Genomic DNA, 27,741 nt, shown 5'->3' on the forward strand with positions numbered 1-27,741 from the left:
AGGAAATTTTTTAGCTAAATTTATTTTTGAATATTTATAAAAGATACAAAAATGATAATTATATATAATTTAATTTTTTTGGTGTCGCCTAACAACACCTCGTATCTTGAATAACATAACAAAAATTTAAAACAAATTATATATAGAAAAATAGTGGTAAATTATTTAAATAAATATATTTTGATTAATAAATATAAAGATATAATGATATATTACATTTAAATTTTAGAAATATTATATATTTCAAATTTTTGTATAATAAATATCTCTTACACATACACTATATTTATTAATAGTAAATTTCTTTTTCACTTACAAAGTACTTAGATTTATTTGATATATACTAAAAAATATAAGCTAATAATGAGATAAGAATAAACTAAACCAGAAAATGTAGATAAATATTATACATAGTTTTTTTGATTATCAAGAGTTTGGTTCAAGTTCAGATACTCATTAAATCAATCAAAAAAAAACCACTACAAATAAATCACCAAAGGATGTTGCTGATCTTTCTGATGCCTTATTTGCATTGTTTTACCATTGCATCACTTCATTATGTTCCATGATCTCCACAATTTTTACTGGTTCATGATCTCGATCTGATACCTGCTCGGTTAGTTGTAGCTTCAATTTCAAATCTTCTTCATTTTGTTTAAGTGCTGTTAGCTTTTTCTCAAAATCAAGCTCTCATGCAAGAGACTTTTCCAACATTCTTAAAACATGTCTCTGTTCAGCTGTTTGCAATTGTGGTCTCATAAGTGACCCTTGAGAATCATCTGGCAAACCTGTGTTACTGTTATATTTCCCTGTTACAAAGCAAATGTCAGAAACAATCGAGCATCACACAACTTCCCTGCTGACAGATAACTAATATGATCTTCATTGTCAATATCGCTCAACTTACAATAGGTTGGATTGAACGCCAGGGATGTCATTTGCAACTTGGTTAACTGCATCTTCATTTCCAGTGCATTCTCCTGTGATTGCTTTAGAGACTCGCCAGAATGTACAATTTAACCTCCACTGCAGTGAAAAATTCTCTTAAGTGGCCGCATGAAGATATTTTAAGCCGTGCATCAACCATCTGAAGTTGAAGGGTACTCATGAAATTTTCCAGTGCTCTTACCTCTGATTCTAAGATACCCGAAAAGAAATCATATGCCAATGCTTTCTCTATGCAATCAACAGATATATCATCTGTAGCCAGAGCTTCAAATTCTTTTTCCCATGCCCAAACATGCATCATAAGTGTGTCCAGATTAACTGATTTCTCGGAAGAGTATGCCAAGTCCAAGTCCACTCTGGTTAAAGCTTCCATGGCATTTCCTGTATCCAACATGTCTTTAGACGACATATCTTCACGTGCTACATTTTTCCCAGACTCTGAATCACCAATATCAACATAAAAATCTTCACCATCTTTTCCTGCCATATATATGTTATGGGAATGCCAAACTGCAAAAGTACAAAAATTAGAATGATTAAGATATAAAAAGTAAAATATAACCTTTACCAACAGACAAACTGATGACAACACAAAACTCTGTTCCTTGTATGAATTGGCAAAAGAAAAAAAAGAAGCTTGGTTAATTAATTTTCAATACAATTTGGTGCAAGGAGCTGACGGTTTCATATCAGTTAATAACATCTCAAGGACCCTGGCAGAACGGAAATTTTGGAACATACTATGCCACATACTCTGCCTTGAACGAATAGTATTTTAAAATTAATGCTATCATTGAAAATGTTTAAACTACAGATTGAGACCAAGCAAAAGGAACAGAGTTGGGAGGAACAGCCTAAAAAAGGAGAGGAAGGTACTAATCTTTCTCAATAATGAGTATCATACCAAGACTTATTAGTTGCCATCTTTTGTGTTTATGACTCCCACCTACAAACACATACCCTGATATTTCAGTCTTTTGTGTGATCATCCATGTTTGAAAAATAAGAATACGTCATTTCTGCATCAGAATATAAAGGCTCCGAATAGTTTTAGCCACACCTATGTTTCAAAAAATAACACTCATACACACACATACATGAAAAAATAAGAATCAATATAATATGATATGGCCAAAGAGGAAACACAAAACATGCATTCTTCTTTGTGAATACAAAATCACAACCAAGTCACCGGAGCGAGATAATATATAGTACCTGAAAGGCATATGTTAAGCCTATTTGTATTTAAGAGTATCAACTCAACTCTGATAAGAAAGAAAGTAAATTAGCAAGCACTATTGAAGGAATCCGTACGAAGAACGTCAAGTGATTTATTAAAATCATATGTCTGAAGAATTTCAGGATGCTGCTGCACACCACTGAAAGAAGTTCATTAATATGTTCAAGCCTCAGTGTACAAATAATATTTTGTAGCACGTCCAGAAGTCCAGAAGGTATAAAGTTTTAATACTTTATTTATTCAGAAGATTCCAAACTATTTCTACTTATGAAGAAGAACTACGAAGACAAAGACTCGATGAACAAGCCACTTCACAAATGTTTAATTGATAAAGAATATTTGATTCAGCTAGATACAGATGAACCAGACAGTACATTTGTGTGTCAGCTACTCAGATTAAATATTCTGCATCAACAATAGGTGGTCGTTCAATCAAGACAAAGAATCAGATCTTTTAAAAGAAGTCAGAAGGCCTGCTGCTGAAGAAGTGCTCAATATAATTATTCTTTTAATTAATTCACATCTCAAAATAATTATATAAGTTATGTAATTTATTTATTAAATTAATTCACACTCGAATTAATTTAATTTATGAATTTATATAATTAATATAATTAAGTGGATAATTATTGAATTAATTATATAGGAAAAATCAATTGTTAAATGGTTTTTGAGCACGGTATGACAATCTAATTGATTGTCATACCGCACTTTGCCAACTGCCATAGTCAGGAGGCATGACAAACCTTTGGTTTGTCATACCGTTTGTCATACGGTCTGTCATACGGTTTGTCATACCGTTTGTCATACCGCTTGTCATACTACTTCAAGCCTTAGCCTCCAAGTTTAGATTGTCATACCGTTTGTCATACGGATGTCATACCTATTCAAAATCAGCATGACAATGCTTGTAATTGTCATACCTTCCCACTGATTGTCATTCTGATTGTCATACCTTCCCTTAGATTGTCATACCTTCTCATTTGTGCCATGACAATGCTTGTAATTGTCATACCTTTTGTCATAGCACTTGTGTAATTGTCATAGGGCTTCCTAAGGGTTGTCATGCCTAGCTTTGTCATACAAGTTCAATGGTTTGCCTATATATATGGCTTCACCACTTCATTTGTTCAATGTTCATTGCCTTGTAAACTTTCAAGTTGTTTGTAACTTGCTATTCGTTAAATCCACAGTTTCCTGTGCTTTGATCATTCGGTTGTTTTAATCACTAAACTAGAATACATCCTGTCGAATTTATTCTACGAACTAGTGGACATTAAAACGAACCATATTAATTATATAACGACTTAAAAATTGTTATATTAATTAATTTAAATCTGATTAACAAGTTAAACTCCGATCAGATTATTCCGCCGCGATTATTTTGTGACGATTGTATTCAACCCCCCCTTCTACAATCGTATCTGGACCTAACAATTGGCATCAGAGCAGTTGATACCATTTTCAGTATCAGATCCTATACACACTCTGTAACGTCCAAATATTTTTTAATTCGAATTAATTTTTTTTAAAAAAAAAAAATTAATTTTGATTTAAAATATTTTTCTTTCAGCAATCCAAATCTCATCCAAACACTATTCATTTTAATCTTAAAAAATGAGTACGCAAAAGATCAGTAGCATTAAAATCCCACCGTTCAGCCAAGAACACTTTGGCCTATGGAAGAGGCACATGTTCCTATTCCTCCGCACTGCGAACAGAAAATACATCGGGATTTTGGACAAAGGTGTTACTACTCCGATGAAGGTCATTTTAGCACACGAAGAGGATGGTGTGTTGATACCTCATCAGGTCATTCCGAAAGAACTTTCTGAGTACACCGATGAAGAGAGTGATCAGATGAACTTAGATGATGCTCTTCAACTAATCTTGGTTGAATCTCTAAATCCAGTGATGTACAATGCTGTTGTAAATTGTACGAACGCCAAGCAAATCTGGGATACATTAGAGATTATCAATGAAGGCTCAGAGGAAGTTAGGGAAAACAAGAAAGAGATACTGATGGCTCAGTATGAACAGTTTGGTTCCCATCCCGGTGAAGGGATTTCAGAAGTATTTATCAGACTTAATAATTTGATAAATAATTTAAATCTGAATGGGAAATTCTACGACAAGAAAGAAGTCAACTTGAAGTTTCTCTTGACCCTTCCCGAACATCTGGAACACAGAATCACTGCCATCAGGGAAAGCAGAGATCTGCATGAGATTTCTCTGGAAAGACTCTACGGAGTTTTGAAAACTTATGAACTGGAGCAAGTTCAGAGTAAACAGAGATATGGCTGGGGTAAAACACAGAACCATTCGAGAGCTCTAGTTGTTGAGTCACCTGTACTGGAAGAAAAGAAGAAGGATGTTGTTGTTCCTTCTAAGACTACTCAGGAGCTTGTTGTACCTGAGATGGGTCAGACTGCTTCTTCCAGTGGTGACGAAGAGTTCTATACAATGGAAGAGCTTGAACTGTTAGAAGATCAATCTCTATCCCTGTTTGCCAAGAAGTTTGGAAACATGAGATTCAGGAAGAACCCCTCCTACAAGTACAAACCTACTGTCAACAAGTTTCAAAAAGGAGGTTATTCATCTTCTACAAGCAAAGGAGGATACAAGACTGGGATGGTGGACAGAAGCAAGTTCAAATGCTTCAATTGTGGTGAACCTGGACATTTTGCAACTGAATGCAAACAGCCCAAGGTTCAAGGAAAAAGAAAAGATTCGTATGATGAGCTGAAGCAGAAGTATGATGCACTGGTTAGAAAGCATCATGGTACTTCTGGAAGTCAAAGCTTCAAGAGCAAATCATATCTAGCAGAAGGGAAAAGCTGGGATGATACAGATAGTGATGAAGAAGAGCAGATTGGGAATGTTGCTCTCATGGCTAATGCTGGATCATCTTCACCTCCTCCTGCTGGAAGCTTTCAGGTAGATCCTACATGCCCTAAACTTTTTATGCAATTAGGACTTGAAAGAGATGATGCTATTAAAAGGTTGAAAGCTGCCAATCTTAAAATTGATACTTTAGTCTTGGATATTCATGCTTATAAAATGAATGAGATGAAAGTATTAAAACCTAAAATAGAACAATTGACTATGGATTTAGGATTACAATGTGCTAAAGTCAAAGTTCTAGAGAAAGGTGAGATTGCTTTAAGACTTCAGCTAGACGAAGAGAAAGTGAAATGTAAAGCCTTTAAGGATGCCTCCATGATAGTCAAAGAACTTAATGATAAACAAGAGATCAAGAGAACTGTTGGAATAGGCTTTGACTATAACAAATCTGTAGGTAAGGCTAGTAACATTACTCCCTTTAAGAAGAGTGCAAAGGAGAGAGGAATTCCTTTTGTTTTGAAAGATTCCCCTCAACCTTTGTTTAAGGCCTCAGAAGCTGAACCTCTGTTAGAAACTCCTGTTGTCATTAAATATGAACTCAAACAGGAAGACCTTAAAATGAAAGAGAGTAATGAGAAGAAAGATGAGATCCTGACATCACTGAAACCAATCAAAGTGAAAGGCAATGTTAGGTTGCCTAAAGCTGGTTTAGGTGTCAACTCTGAGAGAACTAAATTCAACAAGCCTAATAGTTTCGTGAATAGTAAGAACAAGAACAATAGATGTCATTCTACTGAGAACTTTAAATCTGATAACAAGGTTAGAGTAGAATCTATTGATGTTCCTACTACTATGACTGATACTCCTGTTGTTCCTGCTTTTGATGCATGTCATAAATACTGTGGTGTTGATAATTGTATGACTTGTGCTTTCAATTTGATGTCTGCATATTTTAAAAATTTGCATGCTAAAAATGAAAACACATCACCTAGACAACACACAAACAACAAGCATGCTAGATCAAAGACTGCTAGTCCCTCTCACAAGAGAAAGGAGACTTATGTTCCGAAGCCTAAAACCAAGGTTTATAAGGCTGTTCTTAAGGAAGTAAGTTTAGTCAAATCTGAACCAAGTATCAGTCCAAGGGGCTCTGTTGTTACACCTGATAGAAATCAGTTCTTTAAGTTTGCTGGACCCAATCAAGTGTGGGTCCCAAAGGATGTTTAATCAAGTTGTCTTTTGCAGGGTGCCAGTGGAATTGTTTGTGTTACCTGGGTGCTTGACAGTGGAGCGTCAATGCACATGACTGGCAACAAATCCCTGCTGGAGGACATAAGAGAAGGAGCTGGCCCTACAGTCAGTTTTGCTGATAATAGCAAAGGTCGTACTGTGGGATATGGCAAGTACAAAATTGGAAGGATCATCATAGAAGATATTGCAATAGTTGAAGGACTTCAACATAATCTCCTGAGTGTCAGTCAATTCTGTGACAAAGGATATTATGTTCATTTTGAAAAGGAGATATGTATCATTAAACATATCAAGGATAAGCGTCCTTCACTATGTGGCATAAGGAAAGGCAATATATTCGTAGCTGATTTGTCTTCAGGACCTGGAAACGAAGTTCACTGTTTCTACGCCAAAGCGTCTGCTGAAGATAGTTGGTTATGGCATAAGAAACTCTCACACCTCAACTTCAAAACCATGAACTCTCTAGTCAAGAGAGATCTAGTGAGAGGTTTGCCTTCCCTGGAATTCTCAACTGATGATCTTTGTGAAGCTTGTCAGAAAGGAAAAGCGAAGAGAGCATCTCACAAAGGCAAAACCATCAATACCATTACAGATCCACTTCATTTGTTGCATATGGATTTGTTTGGCCCTGTGAATGTTGCATCTATTGATGGAGGAAGATATGCCTTAGTCATTGTGGATGACTTCTCGAAATTTACTTGGGTTTACTTCCTGGCTTCTAAGGATGAAACCCCGTTGACAGTGATTGATCATATAAAGTTAGTTGAATTGGATAAAGGTGTGCCAGTCAAAGCTGTAAGGTCAGACAATGGCACAGAATTCAAGAATCAAACTTTAATCAACTTTTACTCTGAAAAGGGAATTAGAAGGCAGTATTCAGCACCAAGGACTCCTCAGCAGAATGGAGTCGTCGAAAGAAAGAATCGTACACTGATCGAAGCTGCAAGGACTATGATTGCTGAAGCGAAGCTTCCACTGTACTTTTGGGCTGAAGCTGTGTCTACTGCCTGCTATACCCAGAACAGAACTTTGATCAATAAGGATCATATGAAAACTCCATTTCATCTGTATAACAACAAGAAACCTTATGTCAAACATCTTCATGTCTTTGGAGCCAAGTGTTATGTTCTCAAAGATGGTGAAGAGAACTTGAACAAGTTTGAACCAAAGGCATCTGAAGCAATTTTTGTTGGTTATACAAATAATGCTTATAGAGTTTTTGTAATTGATACTCTGTCAGTGAAAGTTAGTGTCAATGTTACATTTGATGACACTAAACTACCAAGTTTACAATCTGCTGATCCATCTGAATCTCTGAAGTTTGATAACTATCCAGATTCTGATTCAGATGATGATGTGCCACCTGAGGTTGCAACAGGTGATGACAACAATGATAATGATCCAGGCAATGGTGGAGGAAATGGCAATAATGCTGGAGATTCCACTAATGCTAGTGGTGGATCATCAAGTCAACCTGGCAACAGCTCAGGGGGAGCTGGTGGATCAACTAGTCATACACATCAGCCTAATGATGATACTGCTAAATCATCAAGGACACAACTTCCAAGGGAAAGGATTTGGAGCAGAGATCATCCCTTTGATCTGATTATTGGTGATCCTGATGTTGGTGTAAGAACTAGAAGTGCTACGACAAATGAATGTCTATTCTCTGGTTTTCTTTCACAATTAGAACCAAAGAAAATAGATGAAGCACTTGCTGATCCTGATTGGGTTCTTGCCATGCAAGAAGAACTCAATCAATTTGAGAGACAAGAAGTCTGGGCCCTGGTTCCAAGACCAAAAGGAAAATCTACTATTGGAGCTAGATGGGTCTTCCGTAACAAGTTAGATGGTGATGGCATTGTTGTGAGAAACAAAGCCAGACTGGTTGCAAAAGGTTATTCTCAGGAAGAAGGAATTGATTACGATGAAACCTATGCTCCAGTTGCTCGTCTTGAAGCCATCAGAATATTTCTTGCATTTGCTGCACACTCCAACTTTCGAGTTTATCAGATGGATGTGAAAAGTGCATTTCTGAATGGAAAGCTGGAAGAAGAAGTATATCTGGAACAGCCCCCTGGCTTTGAAAATCCAGAATTTGCTGATTTTGTGTACTTCCTATTCAAAGCTGTCTATGGGCTTAAGCAGTCACCAAGAACATGGTATGACACCCTCTCTGAATTTTTGATTGAAAATAAATTTACTAGAGGTGTCATAGACAAAACTCTCTTTTACAAATTGCATGATAATGATATGATATTTGTTCAAATATATGTTGATGATATTATATTTGGTTCTACTAACGATAACTTGTGCAAGAGGTTTGCTAAGTTAATGCAGAGTAATTATGAGATGAGTATGATGGGTGAACTATCCTACTTCCTTGGTCTTCAAGTAAGCCAAAAGGAAGATGGAATATTCATTTGCCAGTCAAAGTATGTCAGAGATCTTCTAAGAAAGTTCAATCTAGAAGACTCTTCTCCGGCAAAGACACCCATGGCCACTGCCACAAAGCTTGACCAGGATAAATCTGGTAAGAAAGTTGATATCACAAGCTATCGAGGTATGATTGGCTCATTACTTTATCTTACTGCAAGTAGACCAGATATCATGTTTGCAACATGTTTATGTGCTAGGTTTCAGGCTGATCCTAAGGAATCACATCTTATAGCCGTCAAAAGAATCTTTAGATATCTTAAGGGTACACCTGGTTTAGGTATTTGGTACCCTAAGAATACTGGTTTTGACTTAACCGGCTATACAGATTCTGATTATGCAGGTTGCAGGATTGATAGAAAGAGTACGTCTGGAAGCTGTCAATTTCTAGGACGTCGGTTGGTTTCCTGGTACAGCAAGAAGCAACACTCTGTGTCCACTTCTACTGCTGAAGCTGAGTACATTGCTGCTGGCAGTTGCTGTGCTCAGATTCTCTGGATCAGGAATCAATTAAATGATTATGGTATTTCTGTCAACAAAATTCCAATATTTTGTGACAATACCAGTGCCATAGCCATTTCAAACAATCCAGTGCAACACTCCCGGACCAAGCACATAGATATCAGGTATCATTTTATTCGAGAACATGTCATGAATGGAACTGTGGTGTTACATTTTGTACCCACAGCTGATCAAATTGCTGACATCTTCACTAAACCACTTGATGAATCCACTTTCTCTAAGTTGGTTTGTGAGCTAGGAATGTTAAATATGCCATGATTCTCTTTGTATATTTTATATATTTGTTTTATATATTATTATATATTTTTGTGAATTTTCAGTGTAATTATATGTATTTTATTAGATTTTATATAATTGTTTGTAAATTATCTGATAATTTTCTGTGTAATTATGCATGTTCATATATGTCTCTTTTAATTTTCTAAGTGCTGCACACTCCCCTGTATTATTTATCAAGCATTTAGATGATTATTTGTGTCTATCTTGTATTTTTCAAAATTAATTAAGCATAAATATTAGTTTTTAAGTTAATTCATTTTAATGAATTAAAGTTAAATTCATAAATATTTATATTTAATTAAAGTTGAATTTTACAGAATATTTGTGTAATATTTTAGATATTATTTGTATTAGATTTTTGATTTTATGTGTAAAAGGGTTTTATTTCAAAAGAAAGTCAAAAATCATAATATTTGTATTTATTTTTTCGTTTTTATTCTTTTAAAACTCGGTATGACATTGTTCAAAATGTCATACCGTGTGCTTATTTCTGTTAATTTCCGTCGGTATGACAATTATCGATTGTCATACGAGTTCTGTGTTACTTCGGTATGACAAACTTTGCTTTGTCATATTAACGTTTCAGTGGTGTATCCTATACGCTTCAAAACCTCGGCATGACAATCGTAAGGATTGTCATACCGAGTCTTTTATTCACCTACCACACGACGTATCAAAACCTCGGTATGACAATCTTAAGCATTGTCATACCGAAGTCAAAATCCCCTATGACAATGCTTATCATTGTCATACCCGCTGTTTAATTCATATATATACACACTGCCGAAATACACACAACTCCATTGTTTCTTCGCCGAGTTTTTCAAGTTTTCTCGTTATAAACTTGCTGGTTACTCTCTTTTCAAGCTTAAATCGCTTGCTGGTTACTGATTTATCAAGTTCTAAGCCGTTATAATGCCAAATTTTTCTTAAAAATCAAACCCTCGTTCACGATTTCGAGGCTGTAATACGCGACTCTTGCTCGAATTTGGGACTTCAAATCTTTACTGTGATCTTCTCCTGGGATTTCCATCTGCATTGCGAAGAGTTTGACAGATTTGGAGTTTGTATCTTTTCGAATTCTTTGAGGTGTGAAGTTTCGAATTTTGAAGGGTTCGTGTGGATTTTGGGACTTGTTTGGCTAAGTAAGATTATTTGGGACTTAATTGAGTTATTGAGAATTTGAATTGGCCATTTACAATTTAATTAATTTTTAATTCGAGTTTAATCAATTAATTCGAATTATTAATTAATTGGTTAATTGTTAATTAATTATTAATTGAAATTTGCGAGAAATTTGAGAATTAACATTTTATTTGAAAAATTCTCGTTTAATTCAATTTTTAATTATAAAATGGCTGGCCAATTTGTTATCGGTGAGACAAACTACAACGGATATTTGGACCCTGATTCCAGCTTAGAGAGATTCCGACCTTGGGTGAGGTTTCTGAATAGTCAAAGCTTAGTCAGCACGGCCATCACTGCTCATGCTGATTTACAGATTCGTCCACTCCAAGACTTCTACTCCTCTGCACTTAATACCACTCTCTTGGACAGCTACAGGGTTTCGGGAAATATTACTGGAGGTCGGAGCATTACCATTTCAGTAGATGATGTCAACAGAATTCTTGGGTTTCCACGAAACAACTTTGCTGAGATTCCGACAGATGCTGAAATTACTCAATTCTTTCAGACCATTCTTTATCAGGGAGAGATACATCTACCAAGAATGCTGAAAGGGAACTTGAAACCTGAGTGGGATTTATTCTTCGATACTCTGGCAAAGGTCTTTTCCCCAACCACTCGAAGTAACTTCAATATCATATCCTCCCTTCTTCAAATCATTGGATTCTGCATTGTTCACAATCGACGAATCAACTTTGGCAAGTTGATTCTTCAGTCGATTCTAAAGAAGTTGGGACCACTCAGTAGTCGATCCGTTGCACAGAATCCCAGGGTTGTCTGTTTTTACCCTCGGTTCTTAATGCTGTTTTTGAATGATAAGATGACGGACGCTGAGAAGAATTCATACTTCAACTCTCCAATTGCACCAACTCAGCGTGTCTGTACGAAGTTGATGAAAGCTCTGACAAACAAAAGAAAATATGAGAATCTTCCACTAATAGTGACTCCATACCTGATGGAGCAGATCAATGCTCAGCCACAACAACTTCATCAATTCCAAGTGGCTCAACCTCAACAGCAACAACCTCAACAGCAACAGCTTCAACAAGCTCAACCACAACAACAGCAACCACAAGAACCAGAACCACTTCAAATGCAACAACTACAACAACATCAATCACCACACCAATCACCACACCAATCACCATACCAATCACCACATCAATCTCCATACCAATCACCACACCATTCCCCTCTACATCAATCACAATCATTTGAAGACGAACCTCAGGAATACAACTTCTTCGAAGCTCAACCGTCTTCATCTGAACCACTACCACAACAACAATACACCCACTATATACCACAAACACAATCAACCTCCCAACCTTTACCTGCTGACTCAACATCAAATCCAGAGTTGCAGTCCTTTCGACAGGACCTACAGGTAGCTCAGGTACTTTCTGACTTCTCCTCTAATTTTAATGTTGATGTATCTGATTTTGTTGGTGACATTGATTTTGTTTTCCAGACTACCAGCAATGAACCTGACAACACACAGGTTCATAACCTAGCTGAAGATTCTCTTCAACAAATATTCGATTCTCCAAACACATCAACCAACACTTCAATGCAACCTGTTCGTAAAGTTGCAAGGAAACGGAGTTCGAGTAGTTTAACAAGTCAACCCGCAGCTCTGTCTTCCATTAAGAAGCCAAGGTTGGAAGCCCTGGAGACATCTGCAGCCTCATCCTTGCCTTCCCAAAAAGGCTTGGACTTGGAACAGGCAATGAAACAGTCTCTGGACTCATTCTCTCAACAGAATGAAGCCATTGAAGTTGACCGCTCTGCCACGGTACCCTGTACAGAGTCAAGCACTGCGCTAGCACTCACGCTAGTGCAAGACCAAACAAATACACAGGTTCCAATGTTTACTGATTGCACAGATTTTCAAAACCAGTTTATCATGTATGAAAACTTTTCTGATCAAACTTTCTTTTCTGATCAGGCGGTACTTGGCAATGTGCAAGTAAACTTGCCCTCACAGGCTTCCGGAGGACAGTTTGTTCCTCCACTACCTTTGAACCCATCTCAGGGGGCATTGGTAGTTTATACAGGTACAGCTGGAAGAGTGCAAACAATGAGTGATGAAAGGCAAACACCGAGCGATACACATGCACGTGAGGCTAGTGAAACAGCTATGAGTGTACGTGAGGTGAGTGCACACACTGACCCGGCTCTGTTTGAGGAACAAATGTCTAAGCTTAGAGCTGAATTAGCCCGGATGATAGCTGAAAATGAGAGGCTAAAGGGTGCACAGTTGGTGACCCTAGAGAAGAAAGCTGACGAAAGGCCATCCAGTTCTTCCAGGGATGAGCTTAAAGGAGAAATTCAAGTGTTGACTGTCGAGATGAGATCAAATCATGCACTGTATATGTCCAAATTTGATGATATCGACAGAAAGCTGGATCAACTCCTCAAGAACTCAAAGTCAGATGCTGATACCTCCAGAGAGGATCCCTCAACTAAGGGGGAGAATAGAAGAGGAGATAGAGGAGGAGATGGAGACAAAGGTGACAGGGGCAATAGTTCGAATCAAAGTAACAAAGGGAATACTTCTGAATCTGCTCCTGACAATTCTGGAAAGTCTAAGGGCAAAGAGCCGGCACATCAATCTGAGAATGTCTTTGATTCTGATAACTATGATGATTTTCCACAAGACATGGATGATGATGACGTCTTCGATGCTACCTACCGTCAGGCAGAGGAAGAAGGCAAATTTGAGGAGAGCTATCTGTTTCAGGATGAAGAACCTGTTGACCCTGAACATGAAGAGAATGTCCGGAAGTTTAAAGCTGAGAATGAAGCGAGGAAGCGTAAGCTTCGTGATTACCAGAAACTTCTAGAGGACAAGTTGATAACTGAAGAGCAAATCAAGATAGAAAAGCAGAAAATCTATGATGCTGCGTGCAAGCAGAAGAATCTTGATATAAGAAGGAAAGTTGGAAAAAGCTGGGACATCGCAAAGAGGATTTTCAATGGACCTCAAAGGGAGTCTTTCAATGACAGAAAGTTCTTATCTCTGATCTACGATCTTCGAGAGGTAAACCCTGACGAGGATATCTTTATGCATGCCTTCGCTTTAGAAATTGATTACTTGACTGTTGGAGTCAATAACTTGCTAGAACAGTGGGAGCTGATTGTATATACACGGAGAAATGGTTCATTCAGATTATCTGTTGAATTTCTTAAATCATTCTCTGTGTCTGAGCTCTGGGTACTTCGCAATAAGGTAAAGCGATGCTCCAACCTGAACGAACTCCTTCGTGATAAGCTGTTGGATTGTGCTGTCTTCAATAGTCCACAGGTTGTCAAGAATCCATATTGTGTAAAGTTCGTTCACAAGGAGCTCTTAAGCACTGTCTATCTGAATGAAGAGGCTTTATCAAAGTATCCTGCTAAGCAACTGGCTCTAGCATCCACTCTACTTCGAACCAAGGGCTTCGCTTCTAAAGCCAAGTCTGATGCTGATGATGTGATTCTAGCTTACTGCACCCGAAGGAATATTTCTCAATATTTCCGGAAGATGAAGAATGTTACAAAGGCTCAGCCATCGGACTTCCAGGAAGACCCTGTAGAGTTGGAAGTGTTACATCAACTGGCTCTGGCACGGGAACGTAAGAAGCGTGGTGAGTCCACTACATCAGAAGTGCCATCCAGAGAAGAACCATCAACTCCTGTCCTTCACAGTTCAGATATTGAAGAAGAAGAAGTTGATCTTTAGATTTGATAAGGAATTTGTAATATATGTTCAATAAGAACATCCTTATGTAATCTAATGTACTTGTTTGAATTCTGGTGAATGTTTAATGAAATACCAGAAACTTTTTGCTATTTACAATTCATGTTTAATCCTTTGTCTTATCAGTTAGTTGAGTTATCCTCTCGATAATTTGCATGTTATGTTAACAAACAAATAGGGGGAGATTGAAAGGCATATGTTAAGCCTATTTGTATTTAAGAGTATCAACTCAACTCTGATAAGAAAGAAAGTAAATTAGCAAGCACTATTGAAGGAATCCGTACGAAGAACGTCAAGTGATTTATTAAAATCATATGTCTGAAGAATTTCAGGATGCTGCTGCACACCACTGAAAGAAGTTCATTAATATGTTCAAGCCTCAGTGTACAAATAATATTTTGTAGCACGTCCAGAAGTCCAGAAGGTATAAAGTTTTAATACTTTATTTATTCAGAAGATTCCAAACTATTTCTACTTATGAAGAAGAACTACGAAGACAAAGACTCGATGAACAAGCCACTTCACAAATGTTTAATTGATAAAGAATATTTGATTCAGCTAGATACAGATGAACCAGACAGTACATTTGTGTGTCAGCTACTCAGATTAAATATTCTGCATCAACAATAGGTGGTCGTTCAATCAAGACAAAGAATCAGATCTTTTAAAAGAAGTCAGAAGGCCTGCTGCTGAAGAAGTGCTCAATATAATTATTCTTTTAATTAATTCACATCTCAAAATAATTATATAAGTTATGTAATTTATTTATTAAATTAATTCACACTCGAATTAATTTAATTTATGAATTTATATAATTAATATAATTAAGTGGATAATTATTGAATTAATTATATAGGAAAAATCAATTGTTAAATGGTTTTTGAGCACGGTATGACAATCTAATTGATTGTCATACCGCACTTTGCCAACTGCCATAGTCAGGAGGCATGACAAACCTTTGGTTTGTCATACCGTTTGTCATACGGTCTGTCATACGGTTTGTCATACCGTTTGTCATACCGCTTGTCATACTACTTCAAGCCTTAGCCTCCAAGTTTAGATTGTCATACCGTTTGTCATACGGATGTCATACCTATTCAAAATCAGCATGACAATGCTTGTAATTGTCATACCTTCCCACTGATTGTCATTCTGATTGTCATACCTTCCCTTAGATTGTCATACCTTCTCATTTGTGCCATGACAATGCTTGTAATTGTCATACCTTTTGTCATAGCACTTGTGTAATTGTCATAGGGCTTCCTAAGGGTTGTCATGCCTAGCTTTGTCATACAAGTTCAATGGTTTGCCTATATATATGGCTTCACCACTTCATTTGTTCAATGTTCATTGCCTTGTAAACTTTCAAGTTGTTTGTAACTTGCTATTCGTTAAATCCACAGTTTCCTGTGCTTTGATCATTCGGTTGTTTTAATCACTAAACTAGAATACATCCTGTCGAATTTATTCTACGAACTAGTGGACATTAAAACGAACCATATTAATTATATAACGACTTAAAAATTGTTATATTAATTAATTTAAATCTGATTAACAAGTTAAACTCCGATCAGATTATTCCGCCGCGATTATTTTGTGACGATTGTATTCAACCCCCCCTTCTACAATCGTATCTGGACCTAACAGTACCTTTGTTGAGCAGTTGATAGGTCTTTAGTTATCTGAACGGGTGTAATTGCACATACCTCTGAAATTCCCCGCCTAGTAACTCTAGGAATAGCTAAAATTAATGAATATAGATATTAGGAACATAAATATGGGGAAGCAGAAAAAATAGGAATTATGTGAATAAAGAGAAATATTGATAGAGCTCCTCAAGCATGCCACGCCACCCTTCTGTCTATTAAATAAGTTTGCTTATACTATTCACTCTGGTTTAGGCTACAAAAACAACTTGTCAAGTTCTACAATATCTAATTATATTAAGTCCAAATAGCGCAAATACATTTCCGGCTACAATTCAAAATTTTGAAATTGCAGTGTTAGTGATGCATAAATTTTCGTGTGTGAATTAGCCACTCTAAAATATTTGTGTATCAGAAACTCGAAACCATCTGTTTCTTTATTTATCCTGAAAAACAATAAAAAAATCAATACTCTTAGAGTCGTGTGGTACTACAATTCACATGAGATTGCACATGAGACAGTATGGGGGCATTCGATGGATCGAAACAAAAAACAAAAAAAAATTGATCTGTCACTCTTGAGACAGGAACCAGGTAAGTAACATTGTCCAAAACCACAGATTATATCTAAATCATTTCAGAGGTGCCCTGATTATATCTAAATCATTTGGTACTACACATACAAAGTCAGAATTTAAGCTTCTAAATGAAATTTTCTGTAAGCAGAAATCAATGCAAAATCCTGTTGTGCCTCGTATAAAGGATGGGTCAAGCAGAGTGATTGGAAAATCAGTGTCATATCAATCATTTGATTCAGACAATTTATTTACAGAAATAGGAATTTAAAGAAGAGGCCAAACTCACCAGTACGTTTTGAAGAAGAAGACAGGGGACCCAAATGCACGCGAAAATCAGAAAAATACACACCTTTATATTTCATCACAAATCAGAAATACACACATTTATGCTCCATTGAAGACTTAGGATCACCGATGTGCTGAATTGATTTCGGTGAAATTTAAATTTTAAAGAAGAAAGAGTGCGAGACATGGAGAACAATTTCATAACAGAAATTATGTCTAAAATCATAGCATATAGGATTTTGAAATTTCAGTGGAAGCATATTTCACGGCTAAAATTGTGGAACAGCCACTGTTGAATTTTTTGCCTTGCTGGAGCAATCCAATTATATCATCCCCCACCTGCTTATCCAACGGATCAACTAAGAAGTCAATTCCCTGGATTTCGCTTAAAATCTCCAAAATCTGAAAGAATGATAACACTGAGACTTCTTGTGTTCTAAATTGAATCAAATTACAGTTTCTGGATTATTACAAAACATGACAACTTGCGAAAAATTTTGGGACCATCTTACATTGAAGCCAACTACAAACAAATGCATGCATGTGTTAATCAATATGAGTGATTTGTCAGATAATAATATTTTTAGAATTCAAACCAGATGATTACAGTGAATAAATTTTTGACAAATTATTGATTTCTATTAAGAAATTATGAGCCTCGTGCAGATTTCCACAAGGAACATGAAAGAGATAGTAATCAGGGATTAGGGAATAATACCTGACAACCGATAGCTTGTGGAACTATATCTTCTACCCGCCTAAGACTATCTTCAAGAGCAGATCTGGCCTTCCCAAATTCTAGAACTACGGAGTCCCCAGTTATAGCCTGCACAATCGAAATTGTTCTACTTTAAAATTCTCAGAGGATGTTATATATGGGAGAAAAGCATATTTACACCACACGCCCAGATCAGCACTTATTCATATTCAATTACTACCTATTTACAAATCAATAAGACAGCTCAATTTATCATAAACACAACAGATAAGCGCCTTAGATGCGCCTTAGATGCGCCTTAGATATCAAGGGCCTAAAGAATTATTATTTATAAGAATTAATTATAATCAGACCATATATTCTCTGAAATTTAAATTATAAATTGGATTCTTGCCTGTCGCCAGTAAAGCAGGAGCTATCCAAGTATCTTACAACAACCCTGTTCCATTTGTAAAAGTCTGCGGATGATTATAAAACATTTATTTGTTTCAGCGAAAATCAGAGACGATTACATAAAATGTGATTGAATAGGTCCAGCATTGCTATGAACTACATAAGGGAAACATTTTGTACCTCAAACTGAAGTGTTCCAGCAATGTGCAATCAATTCAGACGAAATCAGTTTTCCGCGCGTCCAAATTCGGGATGTTCTGTCAAATAATAATATTTTTAGAATTCAAATTACACCAGATGATTACAATGAATAAATTTTTGACTAATTATTGATTTCTATTAAGAAATTATGAGCCCGGTGCAGATTTCCACAAGGAACACGTCCTCTCCGTCCTACACATGTTTGTCAAAATCATTAAAACATTATCTTTTAATATACTCCAAAGTTCAAATGAAATATACACACACCTGTTGTCTTAGTGGTCTCATTAGTCAGGGATGTGCCGGGGGTGGACCTCTCGCCGATACTCGTTGCTATCGGTGACAGCGTACTACCTCCTGTAACACTAAGCGGAGTACGTTCAAGACCTGGGTGAAATAAGGATGCAATTGGTCATACATACGTGCATTTCACAATTTTAAATAACCGTGATTAAACAATTGTAAGACGCTCTGTATACGTTTGAAACACACTTCAAATAACAATGTATGTCGATTCATATGAGTTACCTCTGTTTGTTATCTGGGAGGCGATATCATGTCCATAATTCCGACGAAGTTGGGTCCCAGACTGCGGAATATCTTTGCAAACTGCATAACCATAAAAACAAATGGTCAAACAATATATTTTCGGTAGAGTTCTCTACATAGACTACCAGAGGCATTTAAAATTATGATTTGGACTGAACAAAATATGGAGCAAAGTATGACACCTTTGTTTGTGGTTTCCACTAAGAACGCATAGGGTGAATTCTGAACAACTTTAGACAGCGGAGACCGACTGTATCCTGTAGTTTGAACACATGACAAATGTTGAAAAACTTGTACTTAATTCAGCAGACAACAACAACATTTGCATATGTGATGGAGTATCACCTCCATTATCTTTAAGAGAGCTTTCAACATTGGCAATCCCTGGAGAATTGGTCCTGGACTTCTTGATGTTCTCGGCACTGTCCTTGTAGAAATGAATCCAGCACCCTTCCGCCTGCATGCTCTCCGATGCCTGGAAAATGGAAACAATGTGAGTTCATAAATCAAACACGCGGTGTTCCAATATAAAGCTGGCTGTTCAAAAACATCACCAGAGAAAGAGCTGCTAGGATGATTCTCGTTGCTCCTTTTACGACCTGGGAATTTGAATTCATCAGTCACTGTCCTCTCTTCTTTGTCATACAATCACATTCAAGCAAATAATATGTTATCAGAACATGCGAATTTATCGAAATCGTTTTCATTCGTCTTTTAACCTGCGCTCGAAGATTTGGGCTGACCGAGGTGTGCACTTGAATCCATGGTATAACAATATATTTAGCCGATATCAAACCATGAGTTCATAGTTTAAGGCCAAAATTTTGAATCCATGATTAGGCCAAAATTTTGAATTTCGAAACTAAACAACCACATCACAGCAAGCATAGTTTAAGGCAAGACTCACCATAATTTCACCTTGCAATTCAAAAAATGGGAGTCCTGATTTGTTGCCGCATTGATTGTGTCACCTCCATTCTCTTTAAGAGAGCCTTCGATGTTGGCAAACCCTGGAGGATTGGTTCCAGCTTTCTTGATGTTATCGGCACGTTTTTGTAGAAATGAACCAGCGCCCTTCCATCTGTATACTCTCTGAAGCCTATATCATACAAACAATAAGAGTTCATAAATCAAACACATGGTAAGATTTTATTCTGACCATGACGGTGTAAGACATCGATCACAAATCAACAATTGCACACAATGACAATGCGCGGATACTATTCTTACCTGTGTTGTTTTTGTCGAACTCTGACGAAGTGCCGATGGTCCTGGATCTCTTAATACTTTCAGCGCGTCTTTGTAGGAACAAATCCAGAGCATTTCCAGAACCTTGTTGACGAATACCTGCCAAAATGTGTCGGTTATGAATTGAAAACACAAACACGTGGTGTTCCTAAGCTAAAGAAACACGGCTCAAATGATGAATGCGAGGCAATTGTTTCGCGAATACCAGCAAGTGAAGCATCTGATTGATTTTCTTTGTTCCTCTTCCGACCTACACATGAAAGACAACACATGAGTCTCGCACACACGGAGGTGCAAAGCACAATTAAACCCATCCTATTGCAAGATCATGCCTCTTTTGTACGAAATCTGTATTGGAATAACAATCAAACAGGAATGGACAAAATCTTTTATTAAAATTTTCTAAAGAGTAATTTACCATTAGTACCCGCACATGTGGTATGTGAATTGGGGTGCACATTTTCAATCTTCTGAATAACTTCAGCAGCTAGTCCATTTTCTCAATTTAGGTTTGCTCAAGGAGGACCGGATCTCTTTGCACCTGCCAACTAACATAATTAAAAAGGACTTGAGGTACGTTTAAAAGTCCGAAATACATACTGCAAAGATGTATCCAGTGTCTGCCTTCGGATTTCTAATTAGTGTGTATTGCTCATATGCCTTTTCTGCCAAATCATCACAAACAAATATAAGACAATAGACTTTAAGAAAGACAAATAAATTAACATACCTTTGTTAAGAATTTTATCAAACATGCACACTGAAGGAAGGATTTCTGATGACCACTTATACTTTTCTTGATTTGGATATTGAGGTTGATCTATTTAATAACAAAATAATGTAAATATCCAGGAGTTACTAAAGAAGTAGACAATCATAAGGGTAGTTATCAAATAGATTGATCAAAAAAAATAATAACACACATTGCCTTCCCATTCCCTCCGTCCGGGAGCCTGACTACTACATCAAAGACTGTCCTCAAAGTCACCAAAGACTACCTTCAAACAACTACTTCCAGTGGTTCATCTTCTGAAAAAATGCATCCCGACCATTTTTGGGACAACACCTACTCCATGTTCTGGACCAAGATGAACCCAGCCACCCGCTTCAACTTCCCCTGCAAGCATTACACTAATTACAAAATCTAGAAAAAGTAATAACAAACTCCACACACAAATATAATTAATTCAGTCAAAAAAAGAGATCACATTTTTCTTAATTTTCCAAGCTTTACTTTTTCCAAACTAATGATGCGCTCACCTGTCTAAGCATTATATCTTATAAATATGTGAAAAATAACTAAATAGAGTGCGAATCCACATCTTAAAGAAAATTTTATAGTATATCGGGGATTTGTAATAACCCATCAGAATGAAAACGGCAAAAAAATGAAATAGACAAAATAGTTATTTGAAAACACAATTCCATGGGTAGAATTTGAAAACACAATCCAACATAGCACACGCATGGAACATGAAAATACCTTCTGGTACAGATTTTTTTACAACCTCTGGCATCGCAGAATTCCTTTTCATCAACTCAGAATCGATTTTTTTTTCATTTGTTCGTTATGAGATATATTGGTATCAAGCGTGCCAAGAGGACTTCTTGATGTATTTAGATTCGAAGCCTGCATATTCTTAACTCTATTATGCATGAACACATTAAGTGCTGCGCCACCGTTTCGTTTCTTTGATCGTAGCATCAAGAAGACATTTATCTTTTTGTGTCATTGAGACACAAAAAGGTAAAATAGAAACTGAAATGGTCTTTGGATAACTTTTTTACCTGCTGACTCATCTTCTGCAACTATATCAAGACCATTTGCATCCTTAAGCACCTGAAGTAGAATATGGTGTTCAAAATTGATTTAACAAAAAAAGGTCTGAAACTTAGTATACTCCCTTTGTCCCATTTAATTCTATACGTTCGCTATTTGGCACAAATTTTAATGTTTCTATAAAATATGACTCTATAACTTATTTTTAAGATTTTCTTTTTCTGAATAAAAATTTAATAGTTAAATTTTATTCAGAAAAAAATAATCTTAAAATAAGTTATAAACCTATACTTTACAGAATCATTAAAGTGTGCTCCCCTGCGTATACAACTTAGGGGGACGGAGGGAGTATATAACAAAACCTTTTCAATATAAAAAGTATACAACTCAGGGGGGCGGAGGGAGTATATAACAAAATCATATGCATGTAAATTCAGAATTTAGAATGTTTCCTTGGAGATGTATTCTTCATTTAGTCCTCTTCCAAAAAAAGTTCTAAAATATAAATTTTTGTTTAAAAACTATACTACAAAAGAGCACATAACTTGACACAGCTGTATAAATAATCATTTTAGCACAATAGTTTGAACTTCATAGCATCACTTAATCTTTTTACATGTTCATGTACCAAGAATTTCACAAATTATCTAGTCCATCTTCACTACCAACTATTTTTTGAATAGCAGCTGTACATAATCAAAGTAGCAAATATTACCCTTACAGTCCAGGTCATGCGAAATTGATACCTGCAGCACACTTTGAGTTGCACAATCCTGGCGTAACGGCTTCATGCATATGTCCGTTAGTGATATTAGTAAGCCAGAATAATTTGCTTGGATTGCATCAACCTATAAAAATCATAAAAATGACAATAATTAGAAATGAAAAAGGCAAGATATAACAATTTTAGCTGCAAAGTGGAATCACCATAGATGACATTCACCGAAGGAGATTTACTCCTTATGTCTAAGACCTATATAATTTTCATTCATAAAGGAGAGAACATAATAAAACCGATAAAAACCTTTTTCTGTATTAAAAAAAGTAACTTGATGTTGTCTTCAGTTACAATTTTTGGCGATTTCTCATATGCTCTGGATCCGGTTTTGTTGCAATTATTAGCTGCAAAATAAAACAATAATGTGAAATAAGAAAAGTAATAAAGAATTTGTAGAGTCCTGAAAATCTTTCTAATCTGTTATGCTCATCCACTTATGCCAACATCAATGAGCAACTCCAGAATTTTAAGTTTGAACCCTCTGCGAAGTAGACAATCGACCGAGGCTTGCTACCAACCGGCTTGAGAATCCCTCGGCAAATTCACCAGAAGAGCCACGCCATGATTCCCTGCTCGTCGTTGAAGGTGAGCCTCAGTCTATTGCTGCTTGTGATCACAACTCTTTTTGAAGAACTGCCATTTCGAGAAGCTTGTCCTTTTCCGAATCAGCTAGCTGTAGGATTATCAGAATCAATAAGCACAGACATACTAAAAGTTTTGACATTGTCGGGTTATTTCATTTTTCTTTACTAAAAGAGAAGCCGAATCTATTCTAGCAATACAAATATAAAAATATATAAAATTTCATTCCGTCATCTCACTGCAACAATCATGTTGACACTCAATCTTACGCAATACAGGACTTATAGAGAGGCTTAGTTCACATAATAAAAATGAACTATTTCCTAACAATCCTATAAACACAGAATAGGCCAATTATAGAAGAACAGAGCTTCTAATTGAGAGAAGGGTACTGTATTCTTCATATGAAGGTAATTAAAAAGAGAAATGATTTTACAGGTAATTAAAAACATGTGACTTGGAATGAAAAAGAGTATAAAAGTGTAAGAAGATCTTACAAAATCAAACAAAATCATAAAGAACATAAATCAAACACCTTATATGCATGAATCAAAACCTATCTAATCAAATTCTCATGAACCATTTCGTAGCCTCAACACATCACAGAATGGCAAGATGGATAATATGGCTGTGGAAGAACTTAACATCATTTATCGAAGGAAGAGACGGCATATGAAGGCGAAGAACTTACGATTCTTCCCTGGGATAAAATAAAACCACATACAAAGAACTCAGACTCATATCACAAAACAGGGATCAATAAACAAAACCGAAGATTCACTAACCGGAGACCTCGCCTAGCGAATAAAGCTCAACAACACCTGACAACCTCTGCTTGATCACGATACTTGAAGCCTGAAAAACGGCATCTCAGAACGCCAGCGTTAGGGCTCACATGCGCTCGACTTCAATGCTTTCAGCGCGTCTTTGTAGGAACAAATCCAGAGCATTTCCAGAACCAGCGCGTCCTGAATTGAAAACACAAACACGTGGTGTTCCTAAGCTAAAGAAACACGGCTCAAATGATGAATGTGAGGCAATGGTTTCGCGAATACCAGCAAGTGAAGCATCTGATTGATTTTCTTTGTTCCTCTTCCGACCTACACATGAAAGACAATAAACTGGGCTCGCACACACGGAGGTGTAAAGCACAATTAAACCAATCCTATTGCAAAATCATGCCACTCTTGTACGAACCTGAGCCTGACAAATTAATCATCGGCTGCTGCGAACGTGAATCCATAGCCAGCAAGAATACCGTCAAAAACCACTCTACAAACCCACACAAGAACTCTTTGACAGCAAGCAAAGAAATGACGTTTGAATTTTGAAAAATCAAAAGCATAGTCTAAAATGCACCCCTGATTACGTGCAGTTTCCATAATGGAAGAGAAGAAATCTGTCTTTAGCAATCAACGCAATCAATCGGGAATTAACAGCCGCGAAGAAGGCAAGCTGGCAAGGTACTGTATCAGTTGGTTATTAAGCCGGTTAAGAGGTTGTACACGGGTCGCGCAGGATTATGTAACATAGGTATTTTAGTATATAAGAATTGGGTAAAACATGGGTAACCCGTGGGTATAAAGGCAAAACGGGCATTGCACACATTAAGAAGATATAGATATAAGTTACAAATGTTAGTTGCAAGAAAAATTTAACCAGATATCCTTGGCCGCAGACAGAAAGTAGAAACTACCCAAGTCACACTGCATCTAACTATAATAAAGTAAAATACATCCATGTTCAAACGCAGCATCGAACCTACTTACGAAATAGCCCTCGGAAATGAGAAACCGAGATACCTTTCTCAATAACAACAGAAAGAAAAAGTCAGTTACAGGAGGTCAGCAACATTTGATGGTAGCTCTTCGACTTGCACATTGTAGAATTTCTGGATATCGAACAGCATTCTCTCGTCATCCTTTGTCACAAAGTTAATGGCAACACCCTTCCTTCCGAATCGACCACTACGTCCAATACGATGGAGATAGTTCTCTGGTTGAGTTGGAAGATCATAATTGATAACAAGGGAGACTTGCTGGACATCAATACCACGAGCCAAAAGATCAGTGGTGATGAGAACACGGGAAGACCCAGAACGAAACTCACGCATGATAATGTCTCTTGTGTTCTGATCCATATCTCCATGTGTGGCGGAAACTGTGTGATTACGGCTTAACATCTTATCAGTTAGCTAGTCAACTTTGCGTCTGGTGTTCACAAAGATGACACTCTGTGTAATAGCTAATGTTTCATAAAGATCGCATAGTGTCTCGAGCTTCCATTCTTCCTTGTCAACATTGACATAGAATTGCTTAATACCTTCAAGGGTGAGCTCGTCACGCTTCACAAGAATCCTAACAGGCTTATTCATAAACTTCCTTGTGATCTCCAGGGCCTCAGGAGGCATTGTGGCAGAGAAGACCCCTACTTGGACCTTGGAAGGGAGGAGCTGGAATATATCATAGATCTGGCAGGAGACAAAAGATCATTAGAATATTTTACATAAAAAAGGGTATAGCATACATCATTCTCTAGCTTTCCTAATCCGTCCTACTAAAGTAAACCCATGATCCAATTACTACAACCATGCATACATTCTAAACTAGTTTTCAGCTGTCTTTAGTTTTCACATAATCTACATGACACACGTTATCACAGGAGACAGTAACCTGTTTTTCCTTGTACTTTATAACTAAAAGCATTGAAGTACAAATTCTAGACATGAAGAGAGGCTGGTATAGGATCAGTAACAAACCTGGTCTTTGAAACCTCGAGAAAGCATTTCATCAACCTCGTCCAATACAAACATTTTAATGTAGTCGGGACGAAGCGATTGCCTTCGGAGCATGTCAAAGACACGCCCAGGAGTGCCAACAACAACATGAACTCCAGCTGAAAGAATCCGCTGGTCTTCTCGAACACTAGTTCCACCTACACAGGCATGCACCTTGACTCCAAGGTAGTCACCAAGAGCACGCATAACCTTATCGATTTGTTGTCCAAGCTCACGAGTAGGTGCCAGTACCAGGGCCTAGCATTCCACTATATTGTAGTCAAGCTGTTGTAGTATACCAGAACAAAAGGTTGCAGTCTTCCCAGTTCCAGACTGAGCCTGTTGAATGACATCAAGCCCTTTGCAGAAGGGGACAATTCCCCTTTGTTGAATAGCCGATGGTTTCTCAAAACCTGAATATAATTGTGAATAATTAATATGATATAATGCAGCTAATTCAATAGGAAATTTTCATCTTTTTGTCGCACAAAACAAAAGATTTAGAGTTTCTGGTAGAAAGAGATTTCCCTAATGACAAGGCTCTATGGATTCCTTCGCTTTCCAAATACTGAGATAAATACAGATTTTTAATATAGAAGTACTTCTTTGGAACTGTCATCTTAAATTTAGAGGCTACTCCTTGTGATAGTTGGATGTGACACTTTTATATATATCTATAGTCCACTTCGTATGGCAATGATCATATGTGCAAATTTAAATATTTAACAAGTTGGGAGGAAGCATAAAAAACGGAGAGGATAATTCAAGTAGATCTGCAGGAGTTGTACCAAAACAGTTTGTATAAAAAAGGATAATGTCAACGAGGAGAAAGGATAGTTCATACATATATATATACATACATATACACATATATACATACATATATATAGACACACATATATATATGTATGTATAAATACATACATATATCTATATATATAAAAGATGTGGCCTAAACAGATATACCGTATGCATAAATGCCCCTCAAAAGGTTCTCTTGCAAGCCCATTCCATCAAAAGTCTCGTAAACCTCATCGTAGGAGGTAAAGAAATCTTGTCCATCAGATGAAAGCCTAAACAAAGAAGCATGATATAAAATGAACATATAAATCAGAAAGACATTGTGAAAAGAATTTATACTTGAAGCTAATAAAGACAGAATAAGTAAAGAAATTAAAGAAAACTCAACAAAGCCTTTCACACAAAACAACAGATTTGCATACAATATATACAGTAAAATATGTTGTATACAAGTACATACAGATCGCTCATCTTTGAGTCATACTGACGAGTATCAAATTGAGATCCTTCTGGTGCCGCCATGACTGAAACAAAGAAAAGAACAAATCAACAAATAAACACAACTTGCATCAAACAAACGCTAAATTGTTTCTCTCTCAATCTCACCACTTGCACTAATAACTACGTCATGACGATGGAATGAGACAAACAAACAAAACATAATACCAAAACATACAAGATCCCAATTAAGTACAAAATAACCAATATTCCTCCAAATTCTCAGTCCTGTCTATTACACCAGCACAAAAGAACATACAATTTACTACTACTTTACAATCGCTGCTTCATTGAGCTAAACTGCAGACACTCACAAATCACAAGGATAGATACTCACAAATCATAATATTCAAGTAAAAGAGATCCAAAAGTCTCAAAAGGGTACCCAGAATTAAAAGCATCATTCAAAACAACCCCCCCAGCATGTACCATAAAATTTTTTAAAAAACATCTCACTTAAT

The 27,741-nt window shown here is 36.7% G+C and overlaps 1 protein-coding gene, 2 long non-coding RNA genes and 1 pseudogene across 5 annotated transcripts; all 4 read right to left on the minus strand.

The window, feature by feature from the left end:
- Positions 1–392: 392 nt before the first annotated feature.
- On the minus strand, positions 393–2,114 carry LOC108222506 (uncharacterized). Its single transcript, XM_017396428.2, has 4 exons — positions 1,853–2,114; positions 1,130–1,458; positions 908–1,026; positions 393–809 (listed from the first exon to the last, which is right to left on the minus strand). The coding sequence occupies exons 1-4, from the start codon at positions 1,935–1,937 to the stop codon at positions 800–802; spliced, it is 543 nt and encodes a 180-aa protein (XP_017251917.2). The 5' UTR covers positions 1,938–2,114; the 3' UTR covers positions 393–799.
- Positions 2,115–18,039: 15,925 nt separating this feature from the next.
- On the minus strand, positions 18,040–18,879 carry LOC135147674 (uncharacterized). Its single transcript, XR_010285397.1, has 4 exons — positions 18,797–18,879; positions 18,536–18,655; positions 18,248–18,460; positions 18,040–18,132 (listed from the first exon to the last, which is right to left on the minus strand). It is a non-coding gene; the product is annotated as an uncharacterized LOC135147674 (long non-coding RNA).
- Positions 18,880–20,047: 1,168 nt separating this feature from the next.
- Positions 20,048–23,480, minus strand: LOC108195793 (uncharacterized). 3 transcript variants are annotated; one of them, XR_010285717.1, is made up of 9 exons: positions 22,870–23,480; positions 22,592–22,693; positions 21,854–21,905; positions 21,549–21,695; positions 20,989–21,182; positions 20,825–20,885; positions 20,484–20,730; positions 20,271–20,315; positions 20,048–20,164 (listed from the first exon to the last, which is right to left on the minus strand). It is a non-coding gene; the product is annotated as an uncharacterized LOC108195793 (long non-coding RNA). The 3 variants fall into 3 exon arrangements; XR_010285718.1 differs by lacking the exon at positions 21,549–21,695 and having other exon boundaries at positions 20,484–20,613; positions 20,796–20,885; XR_010285716.1 differs by lacking the exon at positions 21,549–21,695 and having other exon boundaries at positions 20,796–20,885.
- Positions 23,481–24,886: 1,406 nt separating this feature from the next.
- On the minus strand, positions 24,887–27,555 carry LOC108195457 (eukaryotic initiation factor 4A-8-like; annotated as a pseudogene).
- Between the last annotated feature and the right edge of the window lie 186 nt (positions 27,556–27,741).

This window comes from Daucus carota, chromosome 7 (genome assembly GCF_001625215.2).
Source record: "Daucus carota subsp. sativus chromosome 7, DH1 v3.0, whole genome shotgun sequence".
NCBI lineage: Eukaryota > Viridiplantae > Streptophyta > Magnoliopsida > Apiales > Apiaceae > Daucus > Daucus carota.

Bases quoted from the DNA above. Each gene is read 5' to 3' on its own strand.
- LOC108222506 (XM_017396428.2), bottom strand. From the start codon at position 1,937: ATGATCACACAAAAGACTGAAATATCAGGGTATGTGTTTGTAGGTGGG. The intron at 1,459-1,852 runs GTATGATACTCA...GTACTTTTGCAG, and splicing joins ATGGCAACTAATAAGTCTTG to TTTGGCATTCCCATAACATA. The intron at 1,027-1,129 runs GTAAGAGCACTG...TTTTCACTGCAG, and splicing joins CGGGTATCTTAGAATCAGAG to TGGAGGTTAAATTGTACATT.